The sequence below is a fragment of the Nicotiana tabacum genome, chromosome 13 (genome assembly GCF_000715075.1).
Source record: "Nicotiana tabacum cultivar K326 chromosome 13, ASM71507v2, whole genome shotgun sequence".
NCBI classification, from domain to species: domain Eukaryota; kingdom Viridiplantae; phylum Streptophyta; class Magnoliopsida; order Solanales; family Solanaceae; genus Nicotiana; species Nicotiana tabacum.
This window is the reverse complement of record NC_134092.1, coordinates 88,380,611-88,408,566: the sequence shown is the minus strand read 5'-3', so window position 1 is coordinate 88,408,566 and position 27,956 is coordinate 88,380,611. Positions and strand designations below refer to the sequence as shown.

Below are 27,956 nucleotides of genomic sequence, written 5' to 3'. Positions count from 1 at the left end.
TCTCAATGATTATGAGTGATGAAAATCAAAAGTCTATAGCTGTTGCAGTAGGAAGCCTGGGATTAACATCACCAACCTTGAATGAGAACTATGAGTCAACTGCCTTGTACTCAGCCAGGCCTGGTGGATTTCAAGCCAATTTCCAGCCTAACAGTTACAACAATTCTCAACAGCTTGGGAATTACTCAAAGCAGAAAAAGACTTACAATGAATATTGTGACTTCTGCAAAAAGAAGGGGCATAACAGGGAGAATTGCTGGAAGATCATTGGTTATCCACATGGGCGCAAGTCTAAGAGAAAAGGGGGAGCTACTGCTTACAATGCCTGCATTAAAGATCCAAATATGTCCTATTATTCACATGTACAACCACTTATGCAGGTGCAAAATCAGGCTTAGAATCAGCACATACAGACACAAGTCTCACCAGGATTGCAAATGCAGAGACAGTCTTTAGGTTCAAGGGATAACTCATCAGGCAGATAACCAGTGGCTTGCACCTTCACTAAGGAACAATATGAGTAGATATTGTAGATGCTAAATAAAAGCTCTATATTATCCCCTTCAGTAAAGATGGCAACATGTACTAGCAATATCTTCTTAGTAAGCCATAAGCCTCCAGAATGGATTATTGATACTGGAGCCACCAATCATATGGTGTCTGATCTGAAGCTCAGAAGAAATCAAACCTAGTGACTCTAAGAAAGTCCACCTACCCAATAGAGATGTAGTCTATGTTACACATATGGGTACTAGTCCTATTTCAGCAAGAAGTTTACTCAAAAATATTTTACATATTCCAAAATTCAGATACAACCTATTATCAGTGTCCAAGGCAACAAAAAACTTACAATGTTGTGTTGCCCTTTACCCTGACTTTTGTTTGTTTTAGAATCTTTACAGTGGGAGGGTGAAGGAGATTGGTAAGAAACGTGGTGGTCTCTATGTTCTAATCCCACATGCAGATAGAAATACAGAAACAACACTGACAGTCAAGGATATTGTAGAATCAAAAAAGGAGGAAGACATGGATCTGTGGCATATGAGTCTAGGATATGTACCTTCTGGATTGCTATCTTGATACATTTTGGCGGTACCTGGATGAATAGAATACCTGGAACTGTGTGCTTCTTCAAGAATTAATTCACGAAGTCCATCCACATTAGGCACACAAATACGACCCTGCATTCGCAGAACCCCATCTTCCCCCACAACATCCTGTTTGGCATCATCGTGCCACACCGTGTCCTTAAGAACAAGTAAATGAGGATCATCATACTTCCTCTCTCTGATGCGCTCATATAAAGAAGACTGAGCGACTGTGCAAGCTAGAACCCGACTGGGTTCTGAAACATCTAACCTCACGAACTGATAGTTAACTCTAACAAATGTGTTATAGTTGTGAATAAATGTCATGTATGCCCACTAGCTAAGCATACTAAACTTTCATTCCCTAGCAGTAGTATAAAAAGTATACAATGCTTTGATTTGATTCATGCAGATATATGGGATCCCTATAGACTGCCAACAGTTGATGGAAATAAATACTTCCTGACTTTAGTAGATGATTTCTATAGAATGACATGGCTATTCTTACTGAAGTTCAAGTCTGATGTGTGTGTAGTTCTAAAATTCTTCATGTCCTATGTGAATACACAATTTAATAAAGTTGTTAAGGTGATCAGAACAGATAATGGATTGGTGTTTGTTAACTCCACTTATAGTGAGTTGTTCAATAGTCTTGGGATGGTTCATCAGAGAACTTGTGTCTATACTACTCAACAAAATGGAGTAGCTAAAAGGAAACATAGACACATTCTGAAAGTTGCTAAAGCAATGAGATTTCAAGATCATATACCTATAAAATATTGGGGACACTGTGTTCTGGCAGCAGTTCATGTTATCAATAGGATGCCTTCATCAGTACTTAATGGTGTTTCCCCTTTTCAAACGGTGTACAACAGACAACCATCTCTAAAGCATATAAGGGTGTTAAGATGTCTATGCTATGACAAAGCAGTTCAAGAAATGGACAAGTTGATGCCAAGAGCTATACCAGCAGTAATGATGGGATATGCAGCAACTCAGAAGGGTTATGTGCTCCTAAATCTCACTAACCATTGTTTTTTTGTTAACAAGGATGTTACTTTCCAAACTGTCTTTTTTATTTAGACAGGCAAGAAGCAAATATTCACCAATCTTTCTACAATCTGATGTAGCACCAGACTCTCCTCAGTTGATAGGAATTTCACATGTGCTTGACATGAGATATCATGATGCACATGACACTGTACTACCACAACCAGACATGGGAGATACAGTTGATGACACATAAGCAATCCTCTATGATGTTGAAGTTGCCGATGAATGTGCAAGTGACTTAGTTCCAATAGCTCAAGAAGCTTCTGATGATGCACAAGTGCAGCATTCATTTCCTCCACCAGCTTTCACTGCTCCACCAGTTGCAGAAAATGAGGTCAGAAAATCATCCAGAACCAAGAATCCTCCCATTTGGATGAAGGACTTTGTGTCATTGAATGTTCATGAGTTTGTTCCTTATGCTATTGCAAACTATGTTTCCTATACTGTAGTATCCCCTAAATACCAAGCCTATCTATCAGCCTTCTCCTCTATTGTAGAAGCTACCACTTTTGTTGAGGCTAATCAAGACCCTAGGTGGATTGAAACTATGAAAGCTAAAATTGAGGCACTAGAAAGTAATCACAAATGGGATATAGTTCCACTTCCCACAGGTAAAGTTCTAATTGGCTGCAAATGGGTATATAAAGTCAAATACAAGGCCTCAGGTAAAGTGGAGAGATTTAAAGCTAGGCTAGTAACTAAAGGATATAGCCAAAAGGAGGGAATTGACTACCAAGAGACCTTTTCACCTGTTGTGAAAATGGTGATAGTAAGAACTGTACTGTTTATAGCTACAGCTCAGAAGTGGCATATACATCAAATGGATGTGTACAATGCCTTCCTTCAAGGTGATCTTTTTGATGAGATCTATGTTCTCGTCCAAGTCACACCTCTATTTGAGGTTATGAAATGGTCAATACAATAGTAATACCCAACAGAGAGTCGGGGTCGAATTCCACAGAGAGCTATATGAATGAGATTTAGAAGTATATATTGTGGTGAATAAGCTTGAACTATCTTAAATTACACTTGTATATTATAGCTATAAGCACTCAAGTACCCACTCAATACCTCTCGGTAAGAGAGTGCTTTTGCCCAATTTGGCTTTCTCAAGTCCAAATAGGTATTGAACAAAACAGTTGATAAAATACTCAAGTCGGGTTTTACTATCTCTAGGTTCAACCCTTTAATTGGGACTATCAATCTCTTGATTTTATCCCAAATTCTTGTTAGCCAAATTTTTCTAGACTAAATCTTTCTTTCTCAAAAAGAGACCAAGTCAAATAGGCATGAATTAATATTTGCAATCATTAATTCTACAATCAAAAGCAAGAACAAGGCTAAATAATAAACTCCCAACCATAAACAAGTCATAAATCAAACACTCATTAGGTTTACACACTAGGGTTGGGTCATAACCCTAGTTAAAAATCTAGCTACTCTTAATCGGTATGAAAGAAAATAAAGAAGAAAAGATAATAAAACTCATATTGCAAGACTAAAAGATAAAATTCCAATGTTAAATCACCAAAGTAAGCTAAAGTTGCTTAAATTGGTAAGGAAAAACGGCTACAGGACTTTTAATATTCAAAACTTGACCTAATTTCATGAAACTAGTCTATTTATACAAAGCTAGAATTTTCGGACAAAAATGCCCTTTCGGAGGTTCTGCGACCGTACAATTCCATGTGCGGTCCGCACTTCTATTCAATCTTGACAGGAGTTGACTCTGCAGCCGCATAATTCTGGATTGCGGCCGCATCTCTCATATTCTATGGTCCGCATAATTCTTGGTGCGGCCTCACAAGGCTCTTCTGTGGCCGCACATTTCTGAGTGCGGCCGCGTAACTGATTTCTGCGGCCGCACAATTATTGTGCGGTCCGCATTTCTTTTTGAGCTTAAAATGAGACTCTCTGAATTTTAGCTCTTGCATAGCTTCTGTGGCCGCACAATAATTGTGCGGTCCGCACTTTGCACTTGGACTCTGTTAAATTTCCTTCACATTCTGCGTCCGCAGATGAAAATCTGCGGTCCGCACTTGAGCTTCTGTGCCTGATTTTTGTCCTTGAGTTCAGATCACTCCTTTTTGAGTTGGATTTCATCTTAGTGGCTCATTTTTTAATACTCCTGCAATTAAGCATATTTCATCAGTTTTAGAAAATACAATTAAATACTTTTGGACTACAACGAAAGCTAAAAGGCACTAATAAGTAGTCAAAATCCCCACGTATCAATTTACATGCAACTACCACCAAGATTTAGAAGCCAAGGGTAGTCTCAGCCAGTATGCAGGCTTCTTAAATCCCTGTATGGCCTTAAACAGGCTCCTAGGCAGTGGAATGAAAAGCTCACAGAGGCCTTATATCAATTTGGTTTTGCTCAGAGCCAATATGACCATTCTTTGTTCATCAAGAAGACCAATGAAGGCATTGTGATAGTATTAGTTTATGTGGATGACATGCTAGTTACTAGCAACTCTCTGCAGTTGATTGAGGAGACAAAGACAACTCTACATCAAACCTTTAAAATGAAGGATCTAGAAGAGTTGAAATTCTTCCTTGGTATAGAATTTGCAAGGTCTGCAGATGGAATTCTCATGCATCAGAGAAAATATGCTTTAGAGATCATTTCTGAGCTTGGCCTGAGAGCAGCAAAGCCTGTAGACACTCCACTAGAGGTCAATGTAAAGCTAATAACAAAGGATTATGATGATTATTTGGGAACTACAGGTAATACTGTAGATGAATTATTACCAGATCCGGGAGTCTATCAAAGACTAATTGGGAAGTTGTTGTATTTGATTGTGACAAGACCTAATTTAGCATTCAGTGTGCAAATGCTAAGTCAATTTCTTAAACAACCAAAAAGGTCTCATATGGAGGCTACAATAAGAGTTGTTAAATATGTAAAGAATCATCCTGGGCAAGGTGTTTTGATGTCAAGCAAAAACACAGGAACACTGGAGGCCTACTGTGATGCAGACTGGGCTGCATGTCAGCACTCAAGGAGATCTGTGGCAGAGTTCTTGATCAAACTAGGTGATTCTTTGGTGTTCTGGAAGTCTAAGAAGCAGACAACAGTCTCTAGAAGCTCTGCTGAAGCAGAATACAGAAGTCTAGCAGCTACAGTTGCAGAATTGGTATGGCTAGTAGGACTAATAAAGGAGATAAGAGTTGAGATTCAGCTGCCTGTAAACATTCACTGTGATAGTAAGGCAGCTATACAGATTGCTGCAAATCTAGTATTTCATGAACGCACAAAGTACATTGATATAGGTTGTCATTTTATAAGAGAGAAGGTGCTAGAAGGGTTAGTTGCAACCAAATATGTAGGTACAAGGGAACAACAGGTATATTTGCTGACAAAAGAGTTAAGCAGAGTTCAACATGAATATTTGAGTTCCAAGCTAGGTGTGTTTGATGTGTTTGCACCACCTAGCTTGAGGGGGAGTATTATGAAAGGGGTTGCTTAATGTGGTATTATTGTATTAGGGGTAGTTTAGACTATTTAATGATAGTTAGTTAGAGATTAATATTAGTTTGTAAAGTGTATAAATAGGGGTCATTTGTACAGTACTTGTGCAGTTAATAACAGAATATCACTTTTCTTATTTCCTCCTTCATTGCTCATCTTCTTCCTTCCTCTATTCTAGCTAGGGTTTGCTCCATCAGATCCATAGATTTAACATCATTCACCAAGCCGGGAACCTTAATATAAAAATTACGTTCTCCTTTTTTGGGAATATAACTACGAAAAACAATTAACATAATTTTACTGAGCTAATCCATATTTAGTACACAAGACTAGATCCTGAATTTTATTGATGATTTCTAAAATTCCAAAAAACAATAACAAGTATAGCACCGTAGTTATTTACTTTATATTTGGCTTATACTATTTTAGTTGTTGTGCTTTGGAGGTAATCGATTACTTTCTTATCAAGCAGGGGCATGTGTGACCTAAAGCCAAAGTTTAATGTGATGAGGCCTAAATTTTAAAAAGAAAGTTATGATATATATTTTTATTTGATGTCTAACTTTCTACCTTTTTGAGATGCAAAGTTGTTAATAATTTTTTTTATGATTGACTTTCTCTAATAGTTCCTTTTCAATTGATAATATATAGCTAAGCTAATACATTTAATCTTTCTTGGATATTGTTGATCTTAGGTAAGATTTTATCAATTATTATCTTGAAATTTTATTTGTTCTTTGAGGTAACTGTTTGTTATAAGAAAATTCTACTTTTGTACGAAAAATATTAAATATTACTTTTAAATACTGATAAATCTACAAAAAATGGGTTGGGGCCTCGCCTAAGACACAAGTCTTACTTGTGATAGCGTTAGAGCCGGCCGTGTTGTCACGTCAGAAGGGTTTAGTAATTAAGAACATAAAGATTGCTCGGTGGTTATGAGCCAAAAGCTGCATTTGCAATGGTAATAAGTAGTCCCGAATTTGGCTACTCAAACTTGCAAATGCAATAGCATTACTTTTTCCCACGTTAAGCTGAAAATGGATGCCGTGGGGAAAACAAAGACAAATCTTTGTAAAGAGCATGTTCTTCATATTTGAAAGGACAAATCCAACATAGAATGTGCCCTCAGCCTCAAGGGTCCAAAGTCAATACGGGCTATGGACATGTCTAGCTAAGTTGTTGACATTTTCATTTAAGGATAAAACACCTCCCATGGCAATGGTTACTTAATTCAGAGCCATCGAAATTAAAATCTCTGCTTTAAAACAATTTAATTCTTGTGCTCTGTTTATATAATAACTAGTGAATTTAAATCATAAAATGAGTTGTTTTGTAAATATAATCGCGATAAAGGAGATAAAATTTTCATATATGCACCAAAATTTAATTTTATAAATTTATTATAGCACAAATATAATTACGTATCTAGTTAAATCCAAGTCTCTCACCATTTCTAACATAAATAACCTACACCATTTACGATATAAAGGAAATAAATTGTAATCGATATATTCTTTCCACATAACACATTTAATTAGCGAAGAATATTAATATTTAAAAAGTAAACTTGATAAAATCATTATTTCTTCCATCCTTGAACTAATCATCTTCGACTTAACTAATTAACATTCAATGATGGTTTTCTTTCTAAGGTTGGTTCCACTACCTTTGTGTCCACATTGGCTTAGTTAAAGAGAATATGTGTAAGTATTTATTATTAACTAAACAACTATTATTGTTTATTACCCTTCTTAGAGTGAAAGAATAAAGGAAGACAGATTAATGTTTGACACACCTCAAACCTTTCTTCTGCAACTATAATTGTTTATTACCTGGGCTGTGATCGAGCCCAGGTATCGAGCCCAGATATCGAGCCCAGGGTTGACGAAGCACAGGCTCGAGCTTATGTATCGAAGCCATGATCGAAGGTCCAGCTCGAGGGCCATGATCGAAGGTCCAGCTCGAGGGCCATGATCGAAGGCAAGGCTCGAGGGCCAGGATCGAGACCCAAGATCGAGGGTCACAATCGAAGGCTCAAACTCGATGCCATGATTAAGGCTATGATCGAAGGCCTAATCTCGATGCCCTGATCGAGGCCATGACCATGTCCCAGGCTCGAGGCTTGATCGAGGCCATGACCAGCTCCCGAGATCGAGCTCCTTGATCGAGCTCCCAAGATCGAGCTCCCTGAGATCGAGCTCCCTGATCGAGCTCCTTGATCGAGCTCCCAAGATCGAGCTCCCTGAGATCGAGCTTCCCTGATCGAGCTCCTTGATCGAACTGGACAGAGCTGTAAGTTATAAAAACAGAGGACATTCGTCCCATTTGCCATTTTTGACGAACTTGAGCTTGAGCAGAGGCGACTTTTGACAGATTTTCAAGGGAAAAATATTGGGGTAAGTGATTCTAACTCGGATTTGGTCTACATATACAAGTATATCATTGTTTTCACCATAAATTAGTATTTTGAGATTTTAATTTGGGAAATTTTTAGTAATCTCATAGAAACGAATTTTTGAGATTTCGGTATTGATTCGGAGTCGGATTTGAGTGAAACTGGTATGGTTGAACTCGTAATTGAATGGGTTATAGGATTTTGTAACTTTCACGGATTCCGAGATGTGGGCCCCGCGGGCGAATTTTTAATTAATTTCGGGATCTTTTCTTTAAAATGTAGTATTTTCTTATAGAATTGATTCCTATAATATTTAGTGATTGTATCGAATTATTTTGGCTAGATTCGAGCGAGACGGAGTTGGATAATTGTGGAAAAGGCCTTATAGTGGATTAAATTGGAGCAAGACGAGGTAAGTCTCTTGTCTAATCTTGTGAGGGGGAAATTACCTCATAGGTGATTAAAATTAAATAATTATTGCTAATTGTGGGGGCTACGTACGCACGAGGTGACGAGAGTCCGTGCGTAGCTACTATTAATGCTAAAGTCCGGGTAGTTTAGGACTCAAAGCATGCCTTACTTGTGTAAATTGTATTCTTTGATTTATTTATATTAATTGATATCTATATGAATATATTGTGAATTGTTAGATAAAGATATTAAAGGATGGAAATCTCATAGGCTTGATTGTCTGTTTAAATCAATTAATTGTTAAAAGAAATTGTTCTCCTCCCGAATTTACCTTATAATAAATATACTCTCCTTCCGGAGGCACATAAGAAAATGTCCTCCTTTCTTGTGGAGCGGGCCGAACGCCTCGGCAGGATAGATGCATCTATGGATCGCGCCGCACGTCCCTCGGCAGTGTACATGACACTCTGGATCGGGCCGTACGTCCTCGGCAGAAATCGTGCTTAATAATAATAATTATACGATACTTTAATAATTTATTTCAGCTTGTGAAGCTAATTAATAAATTGAAAAATCCTTGAAATTTAATGAATTATTATTCTTGCTTGTTTAGAAATTAATTGTTACTCCTGTAAATGAGATTTAATTGATAAAATTGGAATTTATTTGAATTGAAGGAATTTAATCAATATATTGAGAATTGTTACATTTGAGGGAATTTGATTATTTCTGATGATTAAATAAATTATTGTAAATGTAAATCATGCTGATTTAAATATCCTAGTTTTATTTCAGTTATTATTATTGACCCATAGTGAGTGTCAAAGTCGGCCATCTCGTCTCTACCACTTCGAGATTAGGCTTGATACTGACTGGGTACACGTTGTTTACGTACTCATACTACACTTGCTGCACTTTTTGTGCAGGACCTGAGACAGGTACTAGTGGAGGACCTATCATCACATACCCACATCTTCCCGAGGCACAGTGATGAGCTGCCTTTCTGAGCCGTTCTGCAGCTACCAGTGTCTCTTCTTATATTTATATTCTGTCTATTTCATTTCAGACAGTATTTGGAGTTTTGTATAATCTACTAAATGTTCATGCACTTATGACACCGGGTCTTGGCACACACATTGGTAGAAGTTGGTATTTTATTATTTTCTTGGAATAAAAGTTTAACCAATATACGATTGACTTATTAGTTGGCTTGCCTAGCTGTAGTGTTGGGCGTCATCACGACCTATAGGTGAAATTGGGTCGTGACAGATTTATATTTTTGAAGAAAAAATTAAAAATATTTGAGTAGTGTAAAGTTATCCCCAAACTACATTTTATATTTATACTGTTTTCAAATTACACAAAGATCAAAATTACACAAATGAATTTGAGCTAAAATACATAAACGGAGGTGACCATCTAATCTAAGATAGGTGATTTTATGGATGATTTTGAGTTGAGTTTTATTTTCTATATGTTTAGGAACTAGAAATCATGGAAGGACCTTTTCAGTTAGTAGCACTAACTGAATAGAGGGTATCAGTAGTTTTATAGTAAATTAACATAGCTATGTATATTTTGAAAAAAATTAAATTTTAATTTAATTTTAAACGTGATAGTTAGTGATAATTTAAAGATAAAAATATTTGAATATAAATATTAAAAAAATTGCTTATGGCACGTAATATAAAAGTAATAGTTATTAACAAAATCAATAGTTTTATAATAAAATCATAAAATAAGAGGGTAGTCAAGCTTAATATTAAGTTAAGTGGCGTACTGAAAAAAGTCACTTGGTACTTTTAGGACAAAATCCAAAAATATTTAGAGACAAAATCTAATAAGAATTAAGGCAAATTAGAATTGATCAAATTTAATTTAAAGGTATAAATCAATTAAGATTGAATCCTATTTTCGTTGCAAATAGATTCCAAAACTTTCCAAAAATAAGAATTTCTATTTTAGTAATTATTTACTAACCACATAATTCATTTTCTTTCATTTCATAATTTTCTTTTAGAAACATCATGTAAAAAAAACATAGTGGAACTATTGTTGTAAAAATTTGAGATAAGATTTTTTAATTAAAAAACTATGATAAAAACCCACACTTTGAAATATGAGTAATAGAGTCAAAGTTACTACTCCGTTGAATAACTTTTATATTTATTTGTATTGTACTAGAATGTGTATGGTAAAAATGAATAGTAAATATAAACATCTCTCTCTCTCTCTCTCTCTCTCTCTCTCTCTCTCTCTATATATATATATATATATATATATATATATATATATATATATATATTAAAGGAATAAAGTTTCCAATTTTAACTAAGCCAAGTGGCAAGTTATTAACAAGACAAGTGAAAATTTATTAAGAAGCCACTTGGGAACCTTATTAAATTAAAGTTAAACTATATGTTGTACTACAAAGATTTTTCGGGAAACAAACATTCAATCATCCCATATATTTTCTATACCTTCTTATCGCTATCTCTTCCTTAATAATAATAATAATAATAATAATAAGAAGAAGAAGAAGAAGAAGAATCTATATATCTTATATTATTTTCTTAAACCAAATCAACTCAATTCTTTTCCAAAATTTTGATTTGAAAAACAAGCAAATCAAATCTTATCCAAGCTTTTGAATAGGGAAGGAAAACTACAAGGACGAAAAAAATACCTCAAGTTTTTGGTGAAGTATAAGAAAATATAAACGGATGCTCCTTTTTTGTCTATTATTGAATTAAACACTTAATAAAATATATAAAATTTTATAGTAAGAAAAAAATATATGAAGATAGGGTATAGATAGTGTGAGAGAATATAGTTTGACATAAATTAATAAATAAAATAAAGATGATAAATAAATAATACTGCATATTATTATTAGTAAATTTAAATATTAATATGAGCAATAGAATAAAAGAATGAAAGTAAATAAAAAAAAACTATATCTATATCTATATTAAAGGAATACAGTTGCCATATATATTGACATTATGGTTAAGCCAAGTGGCAAGCTATTAAAAATCTACTTGGCAATATTAAGGAGAGGGATATTGTCAAATAAGGAAAAATCGGTTAAGACCTATATATGCAATCCCATTTACTAAATTAAATTTTTTATTATTTAATTCTGTTTTGAATCTTATATCGTAATGATAAAATAATAATAATCTATATATCTTATATATATTTATTTTGTTAAATCAAATCATATTCAAAACTTATCCAAACTTTTGAATTGAAAAATAAAATAAATCAAATCTTATCCAAGCTTTTGAATTGGATAAAAAACTCCAAAGATGGAAAAAATACCTTGAGATTTTGGTAAAGTATAAAGTATGGGCATATGCACTTTTATTTATGTTATCTATTATTGTATTAAACACTAAATAAAATAAATATATAAAATTTATAATAGGGGAAACTAAGAGGGGAATTAGAGATAGTGTGAGAGAATTTATACTTTGAATTAATTTAAAAATAAAATAAAAATAATAAATAAACATACTCAAAAAGTATTATTGATAAGGAAATTTTTTCTATATATATATATATATATATATATATATATATATATATATAGTTAATAAATAGAATTCATAATTCCATATTGAATAATACAAAAATATAAAAAAATATTATTAGGATATTTATACATAAGATAAGGATATTATATATATAACATAAAATAAAAATTATTAAAAATATTGGTAGATATTTTGCAAAAATAATAAAAGGCTTATCTCTTTTAAGTTTTGATGAATTAAAAATTATAATTTAGTAAAACAAATATTAAATTATTTAATAAAAAACTAATCAACCATATAGTAGAAAAAAATGAATGAAAAGAGGGAATAAAGATAATATGAGAATATTTATACTTTAGATCAATTAAATATAATAAAAGGTACGTAAATAGTACTCAAAAAATTTATTGACAAATTTAGACAATTAAAGATTTAAACAGTATAATATAAATTTAAAAAAGTAAAAATATTTTTAGAGTAAGAAAATATATATCTATTTTATATTAAAAGAAAAATAGTGACAAAATATTAAAAAAAATTGACAAGTTAATAAAAAGTTACATTAGTAAAAATAAATAATACAAAGTACTTGCTAATTTATTAAACAATTAAATAAGGATCAAATAATTTATTTGATTACCATATGATGTGTATCCTTTAAATTTATATAGATTTTGTTATATTTATGCACACTGCATTACAAAATAAAATAGCAACTAAATTTTATTAAACAATATTATATATCATATTATAATTTCATAAGACTAATACTCTATCAAAATATCCGCGCACCGCGCGGTTCTAATACTAGTTGTCAAAAAAAGGAGAGAAGAGATAAATACAATACGATACGATACGATACATTATGAAACAATACATAACAACCATCCAACCAAGCTGTAAGTGGCATAATTAAAAATCCTTCAAACGGAAAATTATTGCCGCAACAACGGTAGCCTCACTCGCCACCTTTTTCTTTAATTACTTAAACCTAAACTGAACAAAAGATAATAATAATAAACCCAAATGCATAAGTAACCAACAGAAATTTAAAGACCTAATACTTGAATTCAAAATGATTAAATTTCAGCAAAACAAATGATTAGATATTTAGATTATCGTAAAGGGCGAAGTCAATATTTGAAATTTATGGATTGGAGACTTTGAGATTTTAAATTCTTTAAGTTATTGGGTTCTAAATTAATACTATACATATTATTTCTTAAGACAAATACATGATTGAGGAAAATATATTACCGAGCATCTTTCAAAAAGTATTTAAGAAAATGATATTAATTCTTGTTTATTCCATATATAGCACATTCTTTTACAATATTAGCACATGATAAAGATTATGTGCACATTTAATGAATAACATAAATTATGGAATCAGTTTTATCCTTATTTATCTTCTTACATTCTCTCTCCTCCTATTTTCTATTATAAATTTTAGTTGCTAGATTTAGAATTCAAATCTCTCTCTCTTTTTCTTTTCTAAATTTCTTTCCTTTAATTTAGCACTTTAAAATATTCTTTGAATATTTATATGAATAGTATAAATAAAATATTTCATATACATTATTTACACATATATTATACCCCATTATATATACACACACACTATTATAATACCATGTATATATTTAATTATCAACTATTATTAATTGAAAACACTATATATATATATATATATATATATATATATATATATATATATATATATATAATGGCTTGAATTGTTATTATAATCGGCTTACCTAGTCTTAGAGACTAAGTGCCATCACGATACTTGTGGTGGGATTTTGGGTCGTGACAACTTCAAATAAAACTTTATACCAATAGTACATATAATTATACTATTTAATTCGATATTGTTTGACAAAAACTTGCACGGTCATGTTAATCTGCAACAAGTAAGATACATAAAAATTTTCGAAAATAAATGTACGATATGTTTTCAAAATGAAATAGAGTCCATTCATCTCATATGTCCATTAATCTCTAGCAAGTAGCAACAAAAAACGCTCTAATCTCTTCGTTATTGTTCGGCGCTAATTTAGGAAGTGTATTAGCTTAAGGAGAAGAACCGGAACACTTTGGATTATTTTAGGAATTGAATGCTTCGGATTTTTTTAAAACATGATTCTAGATCCATATTTATAGCTTGCTGCTAAAAATATATTTATTTAGCTGCTTGTTTGGTAAAATACCTATTGTTGCTAGGTATCTGAAAAAATTTCTTAACAATTACAAAGTAAAAATACCTTTTGGGAACATATACCACTTAACAATTACAAAGAAAAATTCATATTTTCTGAGAACTTAACCAAGTAATCCTCCAGGCCATTGGAAATGGTCATTACCAACTTTTGAAATTAAAATAAGAAGAAACGGATCTCCAGAAGATGTAATAAACCTTAGAAACAATATATTAGCAGCCAAAAAAGGAGCAGAATTTTTTTAATAAGAGTCATGATTAGATTTTAGGTTGAGTTAGGTTCAAAGTCTATTTGTTCTGACACGTTCAAAAACTTATTAAGTACTCCGTAGTTTTCTTGGTTGTTAATTAAAACTCTCAATTAGGGGTCGTTTGGTAGGGTATATAAGAATAGTGTCAAATAAGGTGTATTAGTAATGCAACGATTAGTAATGTATGGGTTACTAATGCAAGCATTAGTTATGCAGAGATTATTTCTTATCCACTGTTTGGTGTGGTATATTAAGAATAAAAAGTATTGCATAATTTAAGAAAATTAGTTGTTTACAAACATGCCCTCCATATTCTTTAGCTTTAAGGGACTTTAAAGACAATTTTATCTTTAACCATGCTAATATATGCATTAAGAGGTCGTTTTGTAGCTGGTTAGGAGAAAAGTTATCCATGTATTGGGGCAACATAACTTATACAATGTTTGGTAGCCATTAATTATTTTGTACAAAATTCAACATAACTAATACCATGTTTGGTTGTCATTTACAATTCTACATAAATAATGCATGTATAAGTTATGAATCAATCTGTGTATTATTTTATGCGGGGTAGAAGATGGAATAACTAATACATGTATTAGTAATACATGGATAAAATATTAAAATGACAAATTTACCCCTATCATTTTACACATAAAGGTTCCTTCTATAGATTGATCTGTATCAGTATCAAACCCTTTGGAGAACAAGCATGGAGATATTGATGCCTCACTCCTAGGTTCTTCCTCTTCTCAATCTATTAGAGACAAAATCAGTAAATAATTATTTTACTTTAAAATTTATATAATTTATATAATTTATATCAATTTCTAATACAACAAACCAATATTCAAAAACAATAATCCCTGCGTAACTAATTCATGTATAACTAATACCTGCAAAATTAATCCCTGCATTACTTATTCCTGCATAACTAATACATGCATAACTAATACATGTATAACTAATACCTGCAAAACTATAACCAGCAACTAAACGACCCCTAATAGTCTTGGCATTACTAATATCATGGTTTGCTATGTATTAGTTATACATAGGATAATACCAAATATGTTGTATAACTAATACTTGCATTAGTAATACATAGGTTGAAAAAGCATAGCAAATAAGGAATTAGTAATACAAAAAGCTAATGCATACATTATTTTTTCGGATACATCCTACCAAACAACTCATTACTTTCCCTTTGGGGGACTGCCTAATATATTTGTTTTTAGTTTGTGATTGGATATACAAATAATGAAGGGTGTGTTTGGTACGAAGGAAAATATTTTTCGAAAAATAATTTTTAATTTTCCCATGTTTGGTTGGCCTAAATGTTTTGGAAAATATTTTCCTCATGAACTCATTTTCCTCCAATTGGAATAAAATATTTTCCCTATTAAGAGAAGGGAAAATATTTTTCAAAACTCCTTCTCAACCTTCCCCACCCTATTCCCATCCCCACCAAACACTAAAAAATATTTTCCATTCACCAACCAAACAAGGAAAAATAAGTGATAAAACCACTCATTTTCCATAAAAACACTTTCTAGGAAAATATTTTTCATGGAAAATATTTTCCTTCGTACCAAACACAACCGAAATGTTTCTTGTTTTTCCAAGAACAAGCCAAAATATTTTGTTTTCTTCAAGCCAATAACTGAACATATTGTTCCACAACATTCATAGGCATAATGATTTCTTGAATGCTTCTACTTATGTAGATGAAGTTTACTATATCTATTGAAAATTCCCAGGATACCATTGGAAATACCCATCTTATATGATATGCACTAGATCCTCAAACTTTTTCCCGCTATACCCAACCAATTCTCAAGGGAAAAAGCTATAGCATTACATTTTAACAGACAAATTAAAGCTAGGTATCTACATCTTTACGAGTAAGAAATGCTCGACGTAAGGTCCTTAGCGGTGCAAAGCCTTAGTCATGTGCATTATTGCCCAAGAGTTCAGAAAACTTCTTTTTCTCTCCTAATTCTTGATCATGCCCACACCCAACATGAACCTAAAAGAAGGGGAGAAGAGTGAGTGTGTGTGCGCGCGTGTGTATTTGATAACTGCGTATAAAATTACAGAAAAAGGGCAACGGTATTATCACTATATCAAAGATGACTACTGAAGGAATACAGACTTCAAGAACCAACAAAGATCATGCATCATCTAAAGATTCAAAAGAGGGGAAAATTTACAAAAATGAGATAATGCATGATTCAATGATCTCTCTTCAATTAATCACTTTTGAAAACTTTTTTCTGTTTTTTAATCTCCGAGAAATGCTGTAAATCTCAGCACCTTGATATTGTTTCTCATATGCTCTTCCATCTCAACTCAACATGTATGACTCCATTCTTTGAATCTATTAGATGGTATTTCTCATTTATTCGTCCATTGTGAACTACATCATCAAGGTTGATGTCGACATGTCCAAGCGACTCCTGAATAAATTAAGGACAAGAATCAGCCAATTAACTTTTAAATGTAGGGAGAAAGAAAAGGAGAAGAGTCACATGCATGTAATTTTAAAGTACCTTTGAACGGAAGCTGATGCCATTTCGCTTACTCAAAACCTCTAAATGGATTTTCTCATGGACAGGAGGATCTTCGAGCATAAAATGGAACTCTTCACACCATTGAGGATCACGAGTTTTCTTAACCATCTGAATCAACAAGAATTATGCGAGTCAATGATACAGACAATACAAAGCGAACCAAGAATGATGAGTTTCTAGTAGTTATCTGTTCAATATTTCAAATTATCGTGTCCCCAAGATTGTTCTGGAGTTCCGCGGCTAACTATACTAGTTGATGTCTTTAACTTACGTTATCCTTTGATCAAGTCGTTACCAAAATCATAAAAAAGGGGTTAGATTGTTTGTATATCAGATGTTACCTTGGATTTTCTCTTTTCCCCTCTGAAAAATATGACCACATATGGATTATTGTGGCGTGAGCCCTCTACATCTTTCGCTCCTTGGACAGTAACAAATAGCAAACCTGCTCCCCTTGGACTATCATTACCGGATATCATTTCCAACCCATTCTCCTTCCAACTGAAGCTATTTAAAGGCCCACTCATACCATCAGTATCCTCTCTGAAAGGAGCATATGTCAGCTCAACGACAATCTGCCCTCTCTGCTTCTTGTCATGTGCAACACTTATACTTGAGCTTTTAACTAAGTCTAGAGTGAACTCCTTTGTTTCATTTGGAATTAGAAGCTTCAAAGGAAGTAATTGTGACCCCAGCCGGTCGTGTGCTCCCACCTGCATATGTAGAAGTGCAGCACATCAGCAAAATGCCACTTTAGTTCACCTTATGGAGAAAATCCTTGTAAAATGTATGTCATTCTTAGACCTTTAAATAATAACTAGAAGTCAATACTTTCAAGAATTAGTGGCTGCTGACACTTTTGCAGCCACTAGCAGTTATATTTTCAGGTTAAAGCTTCTCTCTTGATGAACCATTACCAATTAGGAGACAACTGCTCCCTCCGTTTTACTTTATGTGGCACTATTTCCTTATTGGCCTATTAAAAAAAAAAGAATGATACATTACCATTTTTTGAAATAATTTAATTTCATACTTTCCATTTTACCATTAATGGCATGTTTTTTTAGCCACATAAGTCTCATGGTATGGTTAAGACCACAAGTTCTAAAAGTTTTTCTTTCTTTTTTAAACTTTGTGCCCAATCAAATTACGCCACATAAATTGAAACGGAGGGAGTATCAAATTTTCTTCTCCAAATTTCAGGTATCTTCAAGCTCAAATTGGAAATGGTGGAATTAAGAAGAATGGGTGAAAGACGAACCTTGTCCCAATCAATGACGTCTAAGTGAAGAATTTGGGACTGTGGATCCTTCACAGTAAGCTTGAAGCTTTCATTCCACTCAGGATTCAGGTTTTTCTTCTTGATGGAGGTTTTTCTAGAAGGCAGGCTGTCTCCACTCAAGCTTAGCTTAACATAAGGATCAGATAATCCCAGTAAATCCATCTTCAGGAGTTTCATTGCTCTAACCACTTTAACATGCAATATCCCCACAGGCTTCTTTATGCCCACTCTTTAAGTAGCAAAAGATAAAGTCATGCAACTATATGAAGAGCAACACCAAATAAAAAGGTAAAAGCACGAGATCTTCAATAAGAAGTAAGAGAAACAAGAGAATGGTTTCTCACAATGAAGCATCAAGAACTGGTATTTCAAGAGTTTGAGGCCAGTGATAAAGGACTGCCACTTGTTTCTTTATAATCTCCTGCCAAAATATAAGAAACGTAGCTGTAATATTGAGTGGAACAAACACAAAGAGATGCTAAGAAAATTATCCAGTAATCTAGTACCTGAACATATCGATAAAGGCCAGGGATTGCCATAACATCCCCACCGAGAACCTTCAGTCCGAAATCAACATGTGGCTGAACAAAACAAAAATTTACATTGTTCAGTGACCTCGATATCCATGCATGAAAAGGCGAAAAGGTAATAGCCGAAAATATTCAGATTACCTTCTCCATCAAAGATACCATTATATTAGCAAAACATGGAAAACTGGGTACAAGAGGTTTCAAAGTAACACGTGGTGCGACGAAAATTTGTAAGTCCACCAACTGGAAAGAAGATTCACCAGTATGTAAATTAGCACATTACTCAGAAACTATATTACTTCTACATTATTTTCGGTAGGATTCTTTCTGTGATATTACTGACCTGCAATTTGATCTGTAGATTCTGTAAAGATGATGAAGTTACCACCACCACGATGTTTGGGTTGCCAGCCCATTTAATTGCTGGTTCCATCACTAACTCCCTCTCATTTGTCTCGTATACCTTGAGACCTGCCAATATGTGAAGTGAGAAAGAAAATTAATTTTACTCTACAATGTTCAGAGGATAATGAATCTGACTGAGAACTGAATTAAAATTGTCTGAATTTTCTTCTGAAACAAAAAATATATCAGCATCCATCAAAAATCTTGTGAGAATTTTAACTCAGAGACACTTCAAATATAAGATATCATTTAACTTCGGATTTCTTTTGAAAATCTCTTTGCTATATCTATGGTTGTCAAAAAATATGAGATTGGTATGTGTCCCTTGTTTTCAATGTAATTGGATAATTTAACAACTTTAACATTCTCTTCTTTTGTTAATTACTCCTGTGTGAGATCCTAAATAATAATATAGCAGCAGGAAAAAGTCATAACAAAATAGAGAAAATAGAAATTAGTTCAAGGAGAATTAGAGAAACTGACCTTGAAGTACTGGCGGAAGAGTTCCGGGGTTTAGGGTCACAAAATCAATTTTTGTTATTGTATATTGCCCTATGTATTCTGCAAATATGGGCTCTGCGACGCTTCTAATTGTGCTACAAATAGCCTGTACGTTAGATAGACTAAGTAAATCAACAGAGTGCATCTTGGAAAAGACTGAAATACTAGAAGTTTAAAGATACCTTGTCAAGGAAAGGCCACATATTCTGAAGAAATTTGTTTAACCAGTCTACCTGCAACACAAGCCATTCATTTATATAAATGGAAAGAAAGCAAATAAAATAGAATGAAAGGAAATACGTACTCGATCATAATCTGGACTTTTAACCCACAATGGAATATCCGGAATAAGATCTTGTAATGCATCTGTATCAAGCTCACAAAGAGGACTGACAACAGGATCCTGAACTCATTACAATAAAGTCAGTATCATAATTTTCAAAATGATTTAAGATCAAGAATGCGAAAATGTGAAATTCATACTGGTGGATTTACTTGAGTTCAGTTTTATGATGACTGGATGCAGGAAATTTAAGACTGCAATAGTTACTGAGGAATTTTCGTAAGCCAAGAGAAGGTTTTTCCTTTGCTCAATGCAATCAAATCACTACATTCTACAAGGCACATATTTCTCTTGTTTGACAATCATTGCCATCTTACAGTATTGTGTTCCATTAATCTACTCATTCTTCATTTGTTCTTTTAATCTACCTTTTTTGCTTAATGAAAAACATATTCATGAATGTATAACATATTGGTAAACAAACAGTATTTTACTATAGTGATAGGTCAGATAGTAGTTATCAGATGATAGTAGAACTTCTATTGTACTTAAATTTCAGATTAAAAAAGCCAAAACTTTCTTTTTGCCACTTCTCTTTGGTGTCAAGTTGGTGGAAGCAATCATTTTACTTTGAGTTTGAGCAAGTTCATATGTGAATTCAGAGAATTGTTCATTCGAGTTGTAAGCACATATTATATTGTTTGTCGAATGTTATCACATTCAGATATTGATGCATATGTAAAGACTTTGAAATCACTTTAAATTGATTGCCAGTTTTCTTCCTTTTCTATCCCCTTTTTCTAACATCATCTCACTAGCTTTTTTTGAAAAATCAACCGTACCAACTCAGCCTATTAACACACATAAATGGAGTTTTTTTGTATGCACAAATAACAGGTCCACAAGAAGTTCTAGACAATCAATGAAGTATCATATCCAATCAGCAGTACAGCAAAGCTATGATGATCAAGCTATTTGAGCTAAATTTAACAGAAGTAAAATTGAAAGAATATAAAAACATCAAACATATGCACAAGTAATTCAAGCACACATAGAGATGGCCAAACACCAAAATAAAACCAAAATAATTAATCTTTTGCAACTCTTTAACTCTTGTTATTAAATACCTCAACGTCAGTGGGTTCAGAGTAGATGAAGAAATAAAATCCAATAAAAACACCAAGCAAGAATCCAATTCCAAAGCCAAGAATTCCTAAGAGACTGCTCAGTAATCCCATTTCGTTACAGTACCCCCTCCAAACTCCAAGAACATCAATTAATTCTTGCTGCAAATTAAAAGCCAATTCAGAATACATCAAGAAATTGAAAAATAAAACATTTACATAACGAAACAAAACAAAACAAGAAGCGAAAAGTGGGAATAGAAGTAGTCAAGAATGGGATGGCATCGATAGAATCAAAGAGAAGAAAGAGTACTTGCAACAGAGACTGATTCATATGAAAACACCCAAAGCAGAAACACAAAGTATTTGCACCAAAAAACAATGCACTCTGCTGCTGCTAATTAAGCGTTTACGTGAACTTTGTCTTTTCGGCCTACTTATATATGGGGAAGAAGAAACTTGTTCCATCACCACTTCTGTTAAATGACAATTCTGTCCCTGTTTGTTTTAAATACTCCCTCTTCTCCTTTTTATTTTTACGTTTAGGTTTGACACACTAATTTTTATTTTTATTTTTAAAAAAAGGACCACATTTACTTTTTTACTATTTAAAATTGTTCAAAGAATAATTGATCCCTATATTTCTTGGTAAATAACTTAATCTTTAATCAAGTGCACCATTCAACCTTCTTGGAGCATGAGTGCTCACAGTTAATATTATACCAATTTAAAAAATATATATATATAAAATATTTAAATTTACGAAAAGACCATGAATTTACGTGCCCCATAATTATACATATAAATCCGCCCTTGTTTTCATCCACTCACACTCATCTCATTAGCACATCGTCTCTTATTTTCCCTTGACACTATCAAAGCTCCAATATGAGATGTATTGTCTAAATTCTTCGAGAAAAAAAATTCAAATATTAGGTATATATAAAAAAATTTATTTCCCTCTTTTCTTCTTTTATATTTTTTTGGCCTTTTCGGTTCCCTAAATTTTTCCAATTTCCCTGGTCTCTTCCTTTACTTTTTTTTTGGGTTTGGGGGGGGGGGGGAGGGGGGTCTTCGAATCCTTGTTAAAACAGTTTTTTCATCGAAAATCGATATTTAAAACTCTAAAGTTAGAAATAGGCTATTGGCCTGATATACTTGGACAAAAAGGTACTTTTCTCTTGTTTTCTCCACTTTATTTTTCTATCAAAACAAAAGCACTAACATTCTATTAAATACAATTTTCCTTATTTCAACTCAATATATATCTCTTCTTTGTCAATTTCATGAATCTTTGTTCTCTTATGTGGCTAATTTATAACAGATTAACTACATCTATATAATAACGGGTAGTATGGGATATTATTAATCTAAATTGGATTTTAGACCTTCAAGGATCGTCCATTTATTTTGTAATTTGCACTAAATCATAGCCTTTGTTCAAGCCGGGTATATTCCTATGCTATACTATTTACGATTATAATACTATTTTGAACTATTCTTATAGCAATGTAAACAAAACATTTTAATAGTCATTGTGAAGGAATAAAATAAAGCAATTTGTTGCTTGTGGCGAAAAAGCAGAGGCCTTGTTATGAGAACGTATCTAAAATATCTTATGTTTACTTAGACAAGAGATTCCTAGGTTTTTGGCAAATTTTTCTTTTTTATTTTTTCTTTTTTTCAACTTTTGTCAAAATCACTTTTTAAAGATGAAATATCGGTGCATTAAGCTGTATAATAAAGATTGACTTAAAGTAAGCATTTACAAAAGTTGCATTTTCGTTGTAAAGCCACCACTTGGAATATTGTGATTTATGATAAATGCCCTTGGGATAGGTTTATATTGGTTATAGAAGCCTTGAAATTTAATGCAATTGATTAACGAATTAGTTGTACATGACGTTAAAATCAATTGCACATTTTCATTTGCATATCGCTTAAGTTTTGGCACCCCATTAAAAAATTTATTACTTCTATCGGTCCACAATAAGTGATTTTTTGGATGTTTTCATACAGATTAAAAAATTTACTTTTTAACATTAATTAACAATAAAATTGACCATATTAACCTTTACTATCTCTTCACATAAACACCTCTAACACATACTCCAACATTATTTACTCCAAGGACAATGTAAGAAAAAAATAATTAATTCATTCTTGAAATCTGAAAAAATTACTTATTTTAGACTACAAAAAAAAGGCCAAAAAATCATTTATTATAGACCGGAGGGAGTAGTAATGTTATTTAACTCAACTCCTCTTTATCTCTTCTCGTAATGTATTATAACTATTCAGAGATATTTTAGAAAAATGTAGATATGAAAAAATAATAACTAATATCTTTTTGATTTTTTAAATTAATACTTATTTTGGACCAAATTATTTGGTTAAAATTAAAATGACATCTATAAAAGACCGGAGGAAATATTATGTGACTAGTCTTTATCATGATTAAAATTCTTGATAGAATTAATCGGATTTCTGTAAAATCAACTTTCTCTAAACATTACAATTTCTAGTTGATGTGTTTCTTTCTTGCTGTACGACTATGAAATTTTGTGACATGCTCTATGCAATTTTCAAAAATTGGGCCCCGCGTATGTGCCTTCATAGCTAAGAAATAAATTAAATATCTCATTTTATTGTGTTCCATTATATTCAAAAATTTTGAGCAGTCAAATTAGATACCAAATTGATGACTAATAGCTCTATAAAATCTAGCCATTTAAAGTTTGATGACCAAGTTTCGAGTTCTTTTTCTTTTTTGCTTATTAGAGCCATCATTTGAGAAGATAAAGTCAAAAGACGGACCTAGCGTATTCAGGAGCGAGTTCAATTGAACTCATCATTTTAATAATCGACCATAGAGATATATTTTTGTATGTATGAGTAAGAAGTAGTTTAAATATTACGATTTTGAATTTATATTTTCAAAGATCTTAGAACCTGAAATCTATTAAGCTTAGATTTTTAATTTATCTTTGAGTAGAACAAGTCGGGAGGGAAAAGAATGGAGAGATAAAGTCACTTGAACGATTGTTTTTCTTTTTAAAGAAAAAAATGTTTTCCTAGTTCAAACTTCTCTAATGAAGAGTCATTTTAATAGATTTTCTTGTTTTGGTTTACAAGTATAAATTATATTTTGATGACACATAGGTCTTGCCTTTTTTTATTTTTTTGATATAGGTTTTGCCTTCGTATCAAAAAACATATTTTACTTTCGCAAGAATATTCTTAAGAAAAAATCCATCACACAAAAGAATGAAGGAATGACGAACGAACTATATGTAATAAAGATCAAAGAACAGCCCAATTCAGTCGACAAAAGAACTAGGGAAATAAAGAAAAAGAAAAGAGAAATAGATCTCAAGAAAAAGAAAAGGAAGAGAAAAAACAAGAATCTAGATAAAGAAAGGGAAACAGTCCAAATTTACTATAGTCTACATCTCACCTCCGATTATAGTATTCGGCCAAATTTACCCCTACCGTTATACTATTTGGCCAAATTTATTTATACAACAAACTTTTCAAAATTAGCTATCAATCCGTTAGGTGACCCAGAATCTCCCAAATTATTTTAGTTAAATCACTTATTCTTCTTCTCGATCCACTATTTTCAAAATAGTTGACATTTACCTACTTTCTTAATTAAAAAAAATAATAGAAAGAAATATTAAAATAATGCAGCAGTTAGTAAACAAAGTATAGTAAATTGAAGAATTTAAATTAAGTAGCTTGTCTAAATTTTAAAAGTATTTACAATACCCCCAACTTTAATGAATTCGTTCCACCAAAGGTATGAACACTTTGCAAGTATTAGTGATAGAAGATGAAGTTCCTTTGAAATTTTGCGTTGTCGAATTCAACTTTACATTAATCAAATGCCTACGCATTGTGCACTCTTAAGTTAGTCGACCGAACTCTATACTAGCTAGACAATTACAAAATATATTCGAATATACATGTACATACATGATGAGTAGCCGCATATAATATATAACAAATAGACCCACAGAATTCTGCGGTGTGAATATGGTTGAAAAATTATTAAATTTTTAAACCAATTCCAAAATTATTATCACAAGAAGAGAAGTGAGTGCAATGGTAATTAAAAATATCCATGGATAATTTGTATAGTTTAGCACCTTTAGCATTCACATTGATAGTAATTTCTGAAAATAGTGGATCAAGAAGAACAAGTGATTTAAATAAAAGAAATTTGGGAGATTTTGAGTTACCTAACGGACTAAGAGGTACTTTTTAAAAGCTTACTGATGGTGGAGATAAATTTGGCCGAATAATATAATTATAGGGGTAAATTTGGACCTTTTCCCTAAAAGAAATGAGAAAAAAGGGAATACACGTACGTAAATTCTGTATCAGACAGAGAAGATGCCTTTGGAGAAGGTCATAAAGGTTTAACGCAACATTAAAATATTATCATATATAGGGTGTGTTTGGTATGGAGGAAAATATTTTTCATGGAAAATTTTCTATGGAAAATATTTTCCTAAAAAATGTTTTCATGGAAAAAGAGTAATTTTATCACTTATTTTCCCTTGTTTGGTTGGTGAGTAAAAAATAATTTTTCAAAAAATATTTTCTAGTGTTTGGTTAGAGATTAGAAAATATGTTTTTAGAAAAATATATTTTTATGCTACTCTCCTCATCCCCTTTCCCCAAGTCCCCATGTTTCCTCCCCCTTCCTTGCTCCCCCCAATACCCAACATTTTCAAGACTCTATTTTTTCAACAATTTAATTATTCTTTTAAAAATTCACACAAATCCAAAGGAACTAATATGCTGCTTTACTTTTTGTTACGCAAAACAACATTGAAATTTATGCTCCATAACTATAAAAGAATACTCTTTTTTGGTTGAAAAAGAAAGTACTCTTTCTCCAACATGAAAATAAAGTAATTATTTTATTGAAATAAAAGAAAATACATTTTCTATATCATGAAAAGAAAATACTCATTTTGTTAAAATGAAAAAAATATTTTTTCTATATCATGAAAAGAAATTACTTTTTTGTTGAAATGAAAGAAAATACTTTTTCTATATCATGAAAAGAAAATACTCATTTTGTTGAAATGAAAGAAAATAATTTTTCAACATCACGAAAGAAAGTACTTTTTCTTTGTATCATGAAAATAAAATACTCATTTGTTGAAATAAAAAAAAATCTATCTATAACATTAAAAGAAAGTATGATTAATAACATTTTTATTTAGGGTGGGGGCGGGGTGAGGTGGGGGCGGGTGTGTGGAGTAGGTTGGTGGGGATGAAAAATTGGGTGGGGAAGGATGAAAAGAGTTTTGGAAAATATTTTCTCTTTTCTTGGCAGGGAAAATATTTTCCTCCAATTGAAGAAAAATGAGTTCTTGGGAAAAATATTTTCCAAAATATTTAAATCAATCAAACATGAAAAAAATATTTTCCGAAAAATACTTTTCTTCGTACCAAACACACCCTTAGAATTCTTTTGAAACATCCCCTCGTGGAAGAAAGAAACAAAGAAATACTAGAGACCACACGTTTAGGATTGTAGATAAATATTTGCAAAAAGACAACACTGTAAAATACTTCTTCCACGTCTCTAAGGTACAATTTTAACAAAAGATTAAGCTCTACGCACCAATTGGGTAAAAATATTTATACATAGATTACTTAATTATAAGGGGACTACTAGTAAATAATTATAATAAGTATAATTGGTAACCTAATAAAAATTTTAACTTACTACCATAGGTAACAACTACATTGATAGTCATTTTTGTTGGGATCGAAATAACAAGGCGTCATGCTGAAACTAGCAAAGTAAATTTTGAACGACGATAAATCCGACAACAAAGAAAAGTATATTAAAAGAGGTATGATATTTTAATATGATTTGGTCGATTGACCTACATATAAGAAAATAATATAACAAATATAAAAAATTATCGAAAAAATAATCTTCCCCTAATGAGATTCTTTTAATGACTACATGATGAATGCTATTGTAGTGTTGTCATATGAGAAGGAAGAATCTTTGATTTATAAAATTGTGAAACTTCTTCCAAGAAAAGGATCTGTCAAATATGAAGAGATCTATATTTTCTTTTTAGGAATAGTAAGTCAATTATGGTTAATATTTTGTCTTTCCCTCAAGTAAAAAAAAACTCAAACATGGTAAGGAAGTCAGGGCAAACCCTTACAATTCTCCCAGTTTGCTTGAGTTTCTTGACAAAATTTGATTGCCGTCTTCACAATCTTCATCACTGTTGCTTGTCATAATTAAAAGTGGGTATGAGTTGAAAATAGGAGCCTTGTGCATAAGTGAACACGAGTTGAAAATATTGGAGCCATATGTTAAAAGTGAAATCCTGCATTAAAAATTAACAGGGTTAAAAGTGGAACTAATATTGTGGATGTTATTATAATGTTGTTGCACGAGAAGGAAAATCTTTAATTTGTAGAAGTGTGAAACTTCTCCTTTAGTAAAAAGATCTATCAAATATGAAAGAGATTTTTATTTTCCTTTTAGGAAAAGTAAATCAATTATAGTTAATATTCTGCCTTTTCTTGGAGTAAAGGAAAAATCCTAATATGATACAAAAAAAAATGGCAAATCCTAACAATCCTTCCATTTGATCAAAGACATTCAAGCCGAAGTAATTCAACTTACTCAAAAGGAGAAAAGCGTTAAGCATCCTCAACTATAGCTCCAGAAGGCTCTAGTTCTGTGAGTTTTTACTGAAGGTATTACCTATAGGCTATAATAAAATGAGTGAAAATAGTTGTCAACGCTTCTTAGCTAAGATCAGCTTGCTTAAT

At 32.2% G+C, this 27,956-nt stretch overlaps 1 protein-coding gene across 2 annotated transcripts; it reads right to left on the bottom strand.

Moving 5' to 3' along the window:
• Positions 1–16,179: 16,179 nt before the first annotated feature.
• On the bottom strand, positions 16,180–27,956 carry LOC107778769 (synaptotagmin-3). 2 transcript variants are annotated; one of them, XM_016599083.2, is made up of 14 exons: positions 27,808–27,956; positions 27,338–27,505; positions 21,135–21,293; positions 20,029–20,127; positions 19,907–19,957; positions 19,707–19,830; positions 19,162–19,289; positions 18,960–19,061; positions 18,795–18,869; positions 18,633–18,709; positions 18,268–18,517; positions 17,348–17,719; positions 16,986–17,114; positions 16,180–16,892 (listed from the first exon to the last, which is right to left on the bottom strand). In XM_016599083.2, the coding sequence occupies exons 3-14, from the start codon at positions 21,243–21,245 to the stop codon at positions 16,764–16,766; spliced, it is 1,647 nt and encodes a 548-aa protein (XP_016454569.1). In that variant the 5' UTR covers positions 21,246–21,293; positions 27,338–27,505; positions 27,808–27,956; the 3' UTR covers positions 16,180–16,763. The 2 variants fall into 2 exon arrangements, with proteins under 2 accessions (XP_016454569.1, XP_016454561.1); XM_016599075.2 differs by lacking the exons at positions 27,338–27,505; positions 27,808–27,956 and adding an exon at positions 21,445–21,527.

Coding starts and splice junctions, on each gene's coding strand:
- LOC107778769 (XM_016599075.2), bottom strand. CDS start 21,465: ATGAATCAGTCTCTGTTGCAA. Junction 19,290..19,706: donor TCTTCCGCCAGTACTTCAAG/GTCAGTTTCTCT, acceptor ACATATTGGCAG/GTCTCAAGGTATACGAGACA. Junction 18,518..18,632: donor CCAGTTCTTGATGCTTCATT/GTGAGAAACCAT, acceptor TGCTACTTAAAG/AGTGGGCATAAAGAAGCCTG.